The sequence below is a fragment of the Oreochromis niloticus genome, linkage group LG16 (assembly GCF_001858045.2).
Source record: "Oreochromis niloticus isolate F11D_XX linkage group LG16, O_niloticus_UMD_NMBU, whole genome shotgun sequence".
Classification (NCBI taxonomy): Eukaryota; Metazoa; Chordata; class Actinopteri; order Cichliformes; family Cichlidae; genus Oreochromis; species Oreochromis niloticus.
Window position 1 is genome coordinate 31,469,597 of NC_031987.2, and position 13,376 is coordinate 31,482,972.

At 44.6% G+C, this 13,376-nt stretch overlaps 1 protein-coding gene across 1 annotated transcript in view; it reads right to left on the reverse strand.

Moving 5' to 3' along the window:
• Positions 1-13,376, reverse strand: part of vwa8 (von Willebrand factor A domain containing 8) — a 93,036-nt gene that overhangs the window by 51,818 nt on the left and 27,842 nt on the right. The window contains exons 15-18 of the mRNA XM_005475231.4: positions 1,440-1,626; positions 894-971; positions 463-578; positions 119-219 (exon numbers count right to left, since the gene is read on the reverse strand). Of these exons, the coding sequence (XP_005475288.1) occupies positions 119-219; positions 463-578; positions 894-971; positions 1,440-1,626 (482 nt within the window). The remainder of the gene's footprint in view (positions 1-118; positions 220-462; positions 579-893; positions 972-1,439; positions 1,627-13,376) is intronic.

Below are 13,376 nucleotides of genomic sequence, written 5' to 3' on the forward strand. Positions count from 1 at the left end.
GGCACTTTATTTCTAGCAGTAAGGTTTATTACCATAAGCCTAATACTGATTCGCTGTCTCCACGTGAGCCAAAAAACACCCCCCAAAAATCTAATTGATCTAAGTGAGTGGAACTCACAGAGATAATCAAGAGAGCGATCAGCGGGGTCTGTTGCATCCTGTATGGAGCAGTTCATGAGGTTTTTTTGAAGAGAGGCACGGGCCAGGCTGGGCAGGAATCTAAAACACACACACACACACACACAATAAAAACCCACACAGTTGCCTTGTTTTTATGACACACAAATCAAATATTAACATTAATTTCTGTCCATCCATATTGCTGAAACCTAACCCAGCCATCACAGAGTGAGATGTGGGATCTACCCTGGTCAGCTTGTGTGTGTGTGTGTGTGTGTGTGTGTGTGTGTGTGTGTGTGTGTGTGTGTGTGTGTGTGTGAGAGAGAGAGAGCGAGTGTGTACCTGGAGAGACAAGCCTTATTAACTGCGTGAGTGATGCTCTCCTCAGGGTGCTGAGAGAGACGGCGACAGATCCTTAGTAGCTGTCTCGTGGAGAGAGATGAGGCCAGAGACTGTGCCTAGCAACAGACACCATACATGAGTAGCCTCCAAACATCTCTACCTTTATATCTGCACGAAAAAATATCTGCAATCTGACACATGACTGTTGGACTGTACACTTCTGACATCCATTTACACCATCTGGAACGAGAATAACACCTGTATTTTGGGAGGTTTCTCAAAACTCCACTACTATTTACCTGCATCTGTAGTTTGTCACATGCTAAGTCTGGTGAAGTAAACCCAAAATTCTGTTGTATTCTGCAGTAATAATGTTCATGTCCCGCCCACCATATGGGAACTGCTGCCATATGTAAAGCACACACACTTACTGTGGGGTCATTTGTCTTGCGGAGACTGTGTGCGAGGTGCAGTAGCTGCTCTGCTCCTTCCATCGGTACATTAGGAGCCTAAAAACAAAACAAGAAAAAAAAGCCAAGAAGGACTTATGATGAGAGTGGAAACAGAAGCGTGGTCTTCCAGTTAGAAAAATACTGGCAAACACCAGTGCTACCCCTCAGCCTGCTAGTAGACAAACGTATGGGATAAATTTCAAAATCCCACGTCACCTTGTTTTCCAGTTATCAAATTCAAAGGATTTTAACAAAACTTGACCACTGACCTTTGACCAAGGTCAAGGTCACTGAGATTCAAACCCATCCAAGATTTTTAGTAGATACACCTATGGTTTCAATTTGAAGCGCCTAAGTCGCCTTGTTACTGAATCATTGCATTCACAAACTCAGGCGTCCATAAACGCCCGACGACAACGCCCCATAAACCTTTTCCGACTGAGGGGTAAAGCACTGGAGATGCAAGAATATAAAAAAAGAAACTGTTAGTCAGGACAGCGTGGTCTCAGTATTTGTATGTCTCACCAGTCCCTGTATGAGGCCCATCTCCTCTTCTTTGGCCAGCGGCATGACATTGTGGTAAAGGAACATAGTGAGCACCTCGGGGCCCAACCACTGCTGAGCTCTGCTGTTGCTGCCTGCACCGGTCCCCACGACAGGGGGTTCTGCTAGGGCCAGCACTCTGAACGATGGATGAATGGGGAAAACAGATCTAAAAAGACACAAAAATAAACACACATGTTGGATCACGCTGGCACACAAGTTGAACATCTGTTCAAGTCGATGTGGAACGCAGGTGCACACAGTGTTGCTCACGGATGTATCCGTTTGTGTGTGTATGTGTGTGTGTCCTAGCCAATCGAGCTCAGGGTTAAGAGCATGACTTTTGACAGCTGCCCATGAAATCATCTGATTCAAGAGGACAGCAATGTCCATTTCTATCAAACCACGGAGACACCCATGCTGCAGCAGGATATATTTACACTACTGTGGGCAAAGTGGGCGCTAACCATCATCCAAGTCACTGGATGAATGTGTGGGAAGATATTTTATGCATAAAAACACACTCCACTATCTGCTGTACTCCCTCTGTTTGGTTGTATAATGTAGTGAGTATGAAACATTTAATTTAAAGAGGAGTTTTTACACATCTTCTTCTATAATGTCATATTTTCACCTCTTCTACATATTTAGACAATGTAACAGCTTTGTTAAAGCACATCTTACATTAATTTTATGTCACTGATATAAAAAGAAAAAATTCTCATACTATTCACTATTCCCATGGCCAAAAAAACCCCGTAGGCCTCAGTCTGAAGTCAGTTTGAACAAGAATATCAAAAAAACGATTAAAAATCAATGCCTGTAACTTTCACTGCCCTTTCTTACCATCGGAGTAAATTTGGGACAGACACAAAAAAAATGTCTAGTGACAATTTCTGAATAATATAAAGAATTTCACAACACAGTGAACTAGAAAAACCTTCATAAAAACAAGAGAGGACATTTTTTCAGCCACATTAAAATATCTTGAACAACGAAGAGTGGAAGAACTGAAAGGCCTTGTTATTGTTACGCACTGTTTTTTGCACGGTGAGGCGCTCGTTGCCAAGATCTAGCTCCTATATCAGATGATGTTGTGTACGTGATGAACTTTGTCAGGACAAGACCTCTGAAAAGCTGCATACATCCATCTTTATGTGACGAAATGGAAGCAGACGCATAACAGCTTTATTATCCATACAGAGGTCTGAAAGTTGTCGAGGGGCAAAGTATGGGCCCGTCTATATGAGCTGCAGAAGGAACAAAAACTGTTTTTGACTGCTGAGAGGAACAGCGATGAGTGGTGTGTGCGGCTGCCATACAAGGAGACGTCAACACTGCCGCACTGTGTGACATAACAGGTAAACATCTGGAAAGTCTTAGAGAGAAGTTGTCATTTTATTTCCTCTGAACCTTCGCTGAATGCCATCACTGGGATATGAACCACAATAGATCAGCAGCAGTTCTTGGAAAGGAAGTGATTTGTTAAGAGCAGCAGGAACTAACTGAACTGAGACAAGCTAAGCTCTGCTGATATACCTTTGGACAGTTTTTAGCCGACTGCTGCCACTCACACACACTAGAGTTGGGCGATATGTAAAAACTTTCCAACCGGCAATCCTCAGTCCAACAATCGCCGATGGGCGATATATTTGCGCATGCGCAGACCTTTTGATGGGCAGGGCAATGTAATAATGCACGGACTGATTTGTGCATTTACAACACATAAGAAGTCCAAACATGGAAGAAGTAATCCCCCCCCCCCAAAAAAAACCCGTCGTCAGCGTTAACGCAGATTAAACGCGGTCATCTCGATTAAAATTGTTAACACTCTCAACCCATCTGGAGCGCAGAATGAACAAAATTTGGACAAACTGCCGAAATGCGTTGACACTGACAGCACTAAAAAAAATATAAAGTCGCCAATTTGGGATTTCTTTGGCTTTAAACCAGATGAAAGAGGATGTAATCAAAGCGGTGTGCCACTTGTGCAGACATATAGTGCGAGAAAAGTACTGAAACACGACTAATTTGCATGAGCATGTACATGTCTATGGCGTTATTTTTGTGCCACTATTCTGAGCGCACGTAAAAAAAAAGTTTGCAGGTGCAAGTGTTGCATTTTGAGGAGAAATTTATTTTGAGCGAAGAAAAGCTAAATTTGAGTGAACAAAATTCATTGCTGCGTGCAAAAAATGTATTTCAGTGTTTGCTATTATCCATACACACACACAATAGCAGCCCCTCTCGCTCAGTTTTTGCATTTGCACTTGCTCGCAATGTGTTGCTTGCGCTCTCAACATTTCTGCCCGTGCACGCTCAACTCTTTCTGTACACCGTTACATTTGTGCCACAAAACCAGCCAATCACAGATTTGGATGCAAAAAAATCTGATTGGCTGTTTTCGTCTCCAATCAGCTCGAAATGACGAAATGCAATATCCCAGAATCCATTTCGTCCAAAACTCAGACGAGGCAGTGGCGGAGGAACACAGAGTGGCGGAGTTTGAAATATTACTCTTTCTGGGTCACAAAATAAACTTTTCAGATATTTTCATGCGAGAATGGTGCCGTGTAAACTTCAAATATCTGCTCGATTTATCGAGACATCACATATTTGCATAAGTGCTCTAATGTTTTCGGAGATGCCTGTTACCCACCAGCTGATCGGGTGGTCACTCGGGTTAAACCTAATATATAAGGCTGAACTGACAAAAAAATCGTCTGACTACACCACCAGGTATTATAGGAAAAGTATAAGTCCTTTGAACTAAAACAAACGCTGTTGTGACAGTGATGTACACTGTCTTGTTGGTATATATGTATGATTTATATCACCTTCATGTTTTCCTCTCACCACATATCCAAACCGATATCATGACCAGCAGCTTTTACAGCTGTGGCTCCAGCAAACATCAGCTGATACTAGAAAGTAATATTAAATTAATTCTAACAACTAGGGCTGCACGATTAATCGTTAGAAAATCGCGATCTCGATTCATACTTACGTGCGATCTCATTTCCAAATGACAACGATTTAAAAAAAAAAAAAAAAAAAGACGTTGACGATTGTACCGCATTTTGATCCGGGACGTAATCTGCATGAAAACAAGCGCTCACTCTTCCTGCTCAAATGACAAGGGCGGAGCCTTATACCACGTGATACAGAAGCTGTGCCGTGTGATGCTCAAATTGGCAGGAAAGAAACAACGGAGAACACGTCAGGGATGACGAGAAAGTGACAGGAAACATCAATCAAACATCAATAACGGGAACCTTATACAGCGCTTCCCTATACCCATCGAACTCCCGCAGGCACAAAGAAATTATGGAGGCTATTACTTATCACCTGACCAAAGATATGGCTCCCATCAACACTGTGCAAAATGAGGGATTTAGGAAAATGATCAACACCCTAGACCAGGGGTCGGCAACCTGCGGCTCCGGAGCCCCATGCGGGTCTTTAGTCCTTCTACGGCTCCGCGTGGGTCGGGGAAATAAATAATTTTTTGTAAGTAATTAGCTAAAGTCTATTTTATTTATATTAGTTCTTTTTTTTAAATTGTAGTTCTGAATTGGAAGATTGTTGTGATATTGAAATATAAATATAAAATTATATTCTATTAGTTTTTGATCGATCAAAATAAGCGTCACACTTGCGGAAGCCGATATACCCACTGAAACGCCGTGCCAGACTTTCAACCCCAGGTAGGCCAATTATGGATCTTCGGATCCACATTATGTCAGCAGCTGTTCTCCAAAAACAAACACGTTCACGCCTCACAGACGACAGCTTACAGTCATACGTAAAGATGAAAGTGATTTCGTACAGCCCCGATCGTACAGCAGACGCTGTACGAGGTTCAGGAGCGGAAGTCCCATTGTAAACATATCACGGCAGACCCGACTATGTTTCCATGAACACGCTTTTCAGCATCTTTTTATTGACCACTTTTCACACACGGTTGCTTTACGCATACAGCCGGTGTTAAAGCTCGCAGCCCGACACACACCAACACAACAGCATAGGTGGCACAGACGTTAAGGCGGCGAGGCGTGATTGCGGGTACCGCTGAGGTGCGTCCGCCTCCCCTGCAGAGGGGCTGCAGTCCACGCCCCGCCACACATATTAACCAGGTAAAATACATACTTAGGCGGAATTTTGCTTCAAAATGTGTTAATTACATAAAATGTAATTTTCTCTGTAGCATTTCATGCATTTAAGCAACACACCTTAGTTGTTCACACAAAGCATAAAGGTAAAAAAAACAATATATACAGTGTTATGTTCATTTTAGATGTCAAAAAGTATTTGCGGCTCCCAGTGTTTTCTTTTGCGTGGAAATCGCGTCCAAATGGCTCTTTGGGTGTTAAAGGTTGCTGACCCCTGCCCTAGACAAACGCTACAGAGAGCCGTCCTGCAACTATTTTTCTATTGTTGCACTAAGCAGTACAACATTTGTGAGGCATTTATTGTTTTTATGTTTATTTATTGTTTTTATGTTCAGTTTCAACTGTTACGAAGTTGATGTGCAGTTAATAAGTGCAATAAATATTTATATTGGAAAAGAAAATCGTGAGAGAATCGTGATCTCAATTCTAAGCAAAAAAATCGTGATTCTCATTTTTTGCAAAATCGTGCAGCCCTACTAACAACAGCTGATCAAGCTTGAACGTGCTGCTGTTGTTTAGCGCGTCATCAGCTGGTTTCCTCTTTCCGGCGCAAAGTGGGCGATAAACAAACAAGAGAGACGATCAGCTGATCATTGATCAGTTTCATAACTGAAGTAGCAACAGGAGAGGGAGGGGAGAGAATGAGAGAAGAACAGGCAGCTGACAGCGTAAAGACAGAATAACTCCAGCTTTGTGTCTTTTTTTCATTGTAGCTGAAGTCCGGGACGAAACGCGTTCCTTTTCCCCTCAATACGGATGTATTGTAATTGGTCCAGCCCAGAGTTGATCATGACCAATTGGCTAATCCACCACCTTTCATTGTTTATACCGTCACAAAAACAAACAAACAAACATAAAAATGAAAAATCACCATTGGCCCACCGGGCAAATGCCCAGTATGCCCAATGGCCAGTCCAGCTATGCGGTCAGCTGGTGGGTAACGGGCATCTCCGAAAACATTAGAGCAGTTATGCAAATATGTGATGTCTTGATAAATCGAGCAGATATTTGAAGTTTACACAGCACCATTCTCGCATGAAAATATCTGAAAAGTTTATTTTGTGACCCAGAAAGAGCAATATTTCAAACTCCGCCACTCTGTGTTCCTCCGCCACTGCCTCGTTTGAGTTTTGGACGAAATGGATTCTGGGATATTGCATTTCGTTATTTCGAGCTGATTGGTGATGAAAACAGCCAATCAGATTTTTTTGCATCCCAGTCTGTGATTGGCTGGTTTTGTGGCACAAATATAACGGTTGTCAGAAAGAGTTGAGCGCGCACGGGCAGAAATGTTGAGAGCGCAAGCAACACATTGCGAGCAAGCGCAAATGCAAAAACTGAGCGAGAGGGGCTGCTTTTGTGTGTGTGTATGGATAATAGCAAACACTGATGTAACACTCTCGTGTGATGCGACGAGCCAATAATCACTCCCGTTGTTAGTCTGCTATAAAACTTTTAATGTGTACTCCAGCACACGGTCAAAAACACTGGTCGTACCGGAAGAACAAAACTCCCCCCATCATACTATACCGGTTGGACTAGTCCCCCACAGTTATGGCAGGTCTGCATAAACCAATATTGCTCGGTGATCATTTAACCAATGATCTACATCCTCCCATTTAGCTGGTAGCACCTAACAAAACTAATTCACTCACAAGTTTCTAAACAGTGCTTCTTAACACAACTTTAACTTAACAATGTTTATGCTCGAAGTAACCCCACATCTTAACATAACAGCAATTATCAGAAATGCAAATAGCCAGCAAGCATCATATTTCAACATACCGACAACAAACTGATTACACATGAGGCATCCTAGTGTTTTCCATTTACATGTATCTTGGGTTGGGTCTGCAGATGCGACCTGCACGTGTAGTGTATAGTGTCTGGTTCACAATGTTCTGGCCGGGCACCTGCACAGCAGGTTGGGGCTGAGGAGAGGATGTGTTTTGTGAATCTTCGTTTGAGCGTGTGTGTGATTGCGGTGTGAGTGTGGAACTGTCCATTGTAGAATGGTTAGTGTCCTGGCACTCAGGGTCATAGTCATGGAGTGGTGGCGGAGGCGGTTCTGCCACTGGGAGAATGTGGCGGCGATTCCTCCTGTAGGTTCTTCCACCAACCTGAATGATGTAGGATCGTGGCTCCTTGCTTTTCCTCTCCACAATTCCCAGCTTGTCGTAGCCTTTCTCTGTCTGCACGCGGACCACTTGTCCTTCTAGCAACGGCTGTAGCGTGCGGCTGGACTTATCATAGTGACGCTTCAGTCTGAGTCTTTTGTCGCGAAGTCGGTCACAGATCTGTCCTGTGTTTTTTGCAATGGGCGCCAACAGCTTGCTGCACACGGGAATGCCCGCGCGTGTCTGATGAGACATGAGGCGTTCAGCAGGGGAGCCTAGTTGTGTGTCACGAGGAATGTTTCTAAGGTTTAGGAGGTCAAGAAACACATCGGTTCCATCTCTGTGTGATTTTTCCATGAGCTGTTTTGCACTGCGCACCGCTCTCTCTGCAAGACCATTTGACTGTGGAAACTCTGGGCTGCTGGTTGAATGGGTGAAGTCCCACTGCTTTGCGAAGTCAATAAACTGTTGACTAGTGTATTGTCTGCCATTGTCAGTGAGGAGCATGTGCGGTGTGCCATGAACTGAAAAGTGTCTCTTTAGCTTGGAGATGACTGCTGCTGTGGTCAAGTCACGGAGAAGGTCAATCTCGATCCATCCTGAATAGGAATCTACAAGAACCTGGTATTGTTTTCCATGCCAGGTAAAAATGTCAGCGGCCACCGTTGACCATGGGAGGTCTGGAACAGGGTGCAGTTGTAGTGGTTCTCTCTGCTGATGTGTCTTAGTGCTGTTACACACAGTGCAAGAGAGCAGCTCTTCTGTGATGTCTTTTGACATTGCTGGCCAAAAGATGACACTCCTAGCTCTGCGCTTGGTTGCTTCGGTACCTGGATGACCTTTGTGTACGATGTTAATGTACTCTTTGTGCAGGGACTGGGGAATGACCGTTTTGTGGCTTTTCATGATGATCCCATCCTCCATGCTGAGCTCATCTCTATATGGAAAGAACGGAGCTAGAGCAGGCTGTACTTGGCTCTCTCTGCTGGGTCATCCTCGCTGGATGACTGTGCTGAGCGCTTGTAGCACATCATCTTGTGCTGTGTGCTGTCTTAGCTCCTCCAGGCGAGCAGTGGAGATGTAGCTTACTGTCATCACTTCATAATCAGTGTGTTCAACCGGGCAGTGTGACAGCGGGGCGAGCGGGGCTCTCGAAAGGGTGTCGGCTAGATACATGTATTTCCCCTTTTTGTAGACCAGACTGATGTCGTAACTCTGCAGTCGCAGTAACATCCTCTGGAGCCGGGCAGGGGCGGCATGGATGGGCTTTTTCATTATGGTCACCAGGGGCTGGTGGTCGGTTTCAATGATTGTTGCTTTGCCATAGACATAATCTTTGAACTTCGTGCAGGCAAACACCACGGCGAGGAGCTCCTTCTCTATCTGAGCATATCGCGTCTCTGTGTCAGTGAGAGCACGCGAAGCGAAAGCCACCGGTCTGCCATTTTGCAAACATGCGCCACCTAGTCCATAGCATGATGCATCACACGTCAGTGTGACTGGCTCCTTGACGTTGTAATACGCCAATACTTGCGGGCTGGAGAGGCATGATTTGAGGTGGTCGAAGGCCTCCTGGTGCTGCGGGAACCAGCACCATGCAGTCTCCTTGTGGGTTAGTTTTCTGAGAGGTGCGGCGATCTCACTAAGGTTCGGTATGTATTTCCCAAGGTAATTTACCATACCGAGGAAGCGCTGTAGCGACGTGACATCCGTGGGCACTGGCATTGCTCCTATTGCTGTGGTTTTGGAGGGGTCTGCTTTCAGACCGTCCTTTGTGAAGATGTGGCCCACATATGACACTTGATCTAAGCGAAATTTGCACTTGTCAGGGTTTAGCCTGAGTTTGATCTCTCGAGCACGTGTCAGCACTTTCTGTAGCTTGGCATCATGTTCGGCCACCCCGTGTCCTCCGATGATGATGTCATCCACGATGACAGAGCACGGGTAACCGGCAAACAGCTGTTCCTTGGAGCGCTGAAACACCTCACTTGCAGAGTTGATGCCAAAGGGCATCCGTAGAAACATGTATCGCCCAAATGGGGTGCTGAATGTGGTCAGCATTGAGGATTTCTCGTCGAGCCGTATTTGCCAGAAGGAGTTTTTTGCATCTAGCACTGAGAACACTGTCGCTCCAGACATCTGTGCTGCCACTTCCTCAACGCTGCGCATTGGGTGATGGGGTCTTTTCAGTGCTGTGTTGAGGTCTTTTGGATTTATGCACAGTCTGATCTCATGCTTGTCTTTCTTGTGTGCTGCCACCATTGAGGACACCCAGTCAGTAGGCTCGGTGACTGGTGTCACAACGCCAATGCGTTGCATGCGTTCAAGTTCAGCTTTGACTCTTTCTTGCATCGCGACGGGGATGCGGTGAGCTGGACGGACCACAGGCTGTACATCAGGATCTAGCATCATTGAGTATGTGACTGGAAGTTCCCCCAGTTCGTCACTGAACAGGTCATGGTATTGTGTGAATATGTGGGAGCTGAAATCTGTGCTGCTTTCTGTGCTGATCTGGTGTACCTCAGGGCTCATTTTCACAATGCCCATTTCCATGCATGCTCGAAATCCTAGCAGTGGTTGCACTTCTCTATCCACCAAAAAGAAAGGCAACGCGTGACACTGCTTCTTTAAGCAACAAGGGAGTGTAACAGTTCCACTGGTCTGAATTCTCGTGCCTCCATAGGCAACAAGGCTCACAGCATTCTCTTGTTAAACAGTCTGTCTTCCGCCATTCACTGTTTCGAAAGTCTTGAGTGACATGACATTGCATTTCGCTCCTGTATCTACTTTCATTTCAGTGGGCTCGCCATTTATGTGTATTGTGACAAATCCCTCATCTTTCTTATTAGCTTTAGCGTGGATGCAATCAATCTGGCTGTCAAGCTCTACACCATCCACGTAAAACGTTTCATCTTGAAGTGGTGGCTCACTCACTGTTAATTCGTTCACAAGCCGCCTTGCAGTCTGTCTGTTAGGGTGGGCTCTGTGATGGCTGCGTGGTTTAGACTTGCAGCAACTTTTGTAGTGATTCAGTTTTTTACAGTTGTGACACTGTTGTCCGAATGCTGGACACTTGTCTCGCTTGGCTGCATGGCTACCTCCACAATTGGAGCAATTGGTGACAGTCTGTGGGAATGAAAGGGGCTTAGGCTTGTGCTTGCTGTTCAGAATGGGCTTTACTGCGTCGACACTGGTAGCTTGTGTTGCTAGTGTCTTGCTGTTTTTTTCAGTCATTTCGTGTATTCGACACAATGAGATAGCTTTAGCAAGTGTCAGCTCGCTGTCTCTTAGCAGAGCCTTTCTCAACGTGTCGCTAATGACACCACAGACGATACGATCACTGAGCAGCTCGTCAGTGAGGTCCCCAAAGTGACAACATTTAGCCTTAATCTTCAAATCACTGATGAATGATTCAAGTGTCTCACCTGGCTTCTGATTTCTGGTGTGGAATCTATATCTTTCCATCGTCCTGTTGTGTTGAGGATTGCAGATTTCTCGAAATTTTGCCTTCAAACATTCTGGATCCTCTCTGGACTCAGCAGCAATGAGTATCTCTCCGTCTGCACCAGCTGCGCGAACGGCAGGAGCATAAACGAATGAGCGTTCTCGTTCAATGGCGTCCGGTCCAGCAATATTTAGGAGAATGTAAGCCCGTGTCTTTGCCGGCTTGTCAGAGTGGGCAGCGGCGATGAAAATATCATACTCCCTTTCAAAAACACGCCAATTCTCGGCAATGTTCTCATCAAAAACCAGAGGGTCAGGTCTGCGAAATCCGTCCGCCATGATTTCTTGATTTCTTCATGATTTTTCTTTTTTTTCAGCGGCTAATCCAACACAGCGCACAATAAACAGTGCGGTACTCAGAAAAGGATATAAACATACGCGCTGGCGAGAAGTCCGTGCCGTCTTCTGACACCATGTAACACTCTCGTGTGATGCGACGAGCCAATAATCACTCCCGTTGTTAGTCCGCTATAAAACTTTTAATGTGTACTCCAGCACACGGTCAAAAACACTGGTCGTACCGGAAGAACAAAACTCCCCCCACCATACTATTCCGGTTGGACTAGTCCCCCACAGTTATGGCAGGTCTGCATAAACCAATATTGCTCGGTGATCATTTAACCAATGATCTACAACTGAAATACATTTCTGGCACGCAGCAATGAGTTTTGTTCACTCAAATTTAGCTTTTCTTCGCTCGAAATAAATTTCTCCTCAAAATGCAACACTTGCACCTGCAATTTTTTTTTACGTGCGCTCAAATTTTTTTTACGTGCGCTCAGAATAGTGGCACAAAAATAACGCCATACATGTCCTCCATCCGGCTGCGTATGCTAGGCTATCACCAGCGTCTGCAGCTCCATCAACAAGCATTTGGGCGCACTCTGAGGAGGGTGCATTTGCTCGCAGATGAAAGAGGGTGCTGTTAAAACACCACTATTATCTTTTTTTTTTCTGTTGACTAGTTCTATTAGCTCCATCATTATTAGCAAACTTACTCATGGGCAAATAAATAAATAAATCGCCCTTGTAAAAACTATCGACGATAGGCTCGATATATTCGTCCAATCGCCCAACCCTAACACACACACACACAAACACAAACTAGAGGGTTCTTTCTTCTTTCTCTGACTTTGTCAAATCTATGTTTCCTACTGGATACACTTCATCTGAGCCACAGGAGTGGGAGAAGTGGAAGTGGGTTTATTTAAGCCCAGACACCCCACCACAAACATCCTTCCTGCCAGCTTCGGTGGGGGGTTTTAAAAGTGTGTGCTCACACATACACACAGAGGCACTTCATGAGTTACACGCAGGGTCAAAACCAACAACAGTTGTTCACATGTAAAATATGCAAGATTCTTGCCCCCACTTCCTCACCCCACCCCCAAAGAGGTTTTAACGGAGTTGGGAAAACTGGGAGAAAAATAAGTATACCTGAAAACTGGAAATTGAAGGATCAAAGGTTAAACTTAATCTCATGCCTTTGACTTCCAGCAGTCACTGTCAACACACATCGTCACACTCAACCCACTCCCAGTACCACTGCTCTAACGCAGTTTGTCTTTTTGTTGTTACCAGTTTTGTTAATTAGGAAGCACAATGGGCAGTCAGTAAATAAGAAGAAAATGGACGTGTAGTGTATGAAAAGTGTCTGATCTTATGCGAATGTTCTCAAATGCTGCAGATCCAAGCATTCTTCTTTACTTTGGGCTATTTTAAGGACTAACACCTTGTAAGACAGTCTCTCTGATATTATCCTCAGAATATGTTAGATGAAAAGATCCAAAAGAGAGATACGACTCAAACATACACACCTATTACAAATTCCTACAGTGAGTTTCAGTATCAAACCAATGAAACCAACAAAAATCAGCTTCTTGCTCTTCTTGCTTCTTGCTCTATTTTAATTTTTATGGAATAATGCTTTGTCTTCACTCTCTGCTCCCCACATGTTTAAAACAAAGAAAACTTCACATACACTACTGTGCAATAGTCTTGAGCTCCCCCTGATTTCTTTATATTTTGCCTACAATGAGCCTGACTTTAGTCATCTGTAGTCAAGTGGTCTGAAAAGAAAGACATTGGCTGCCTTTTCTATCATATTCAGTTCAGTCTTTGTGCCT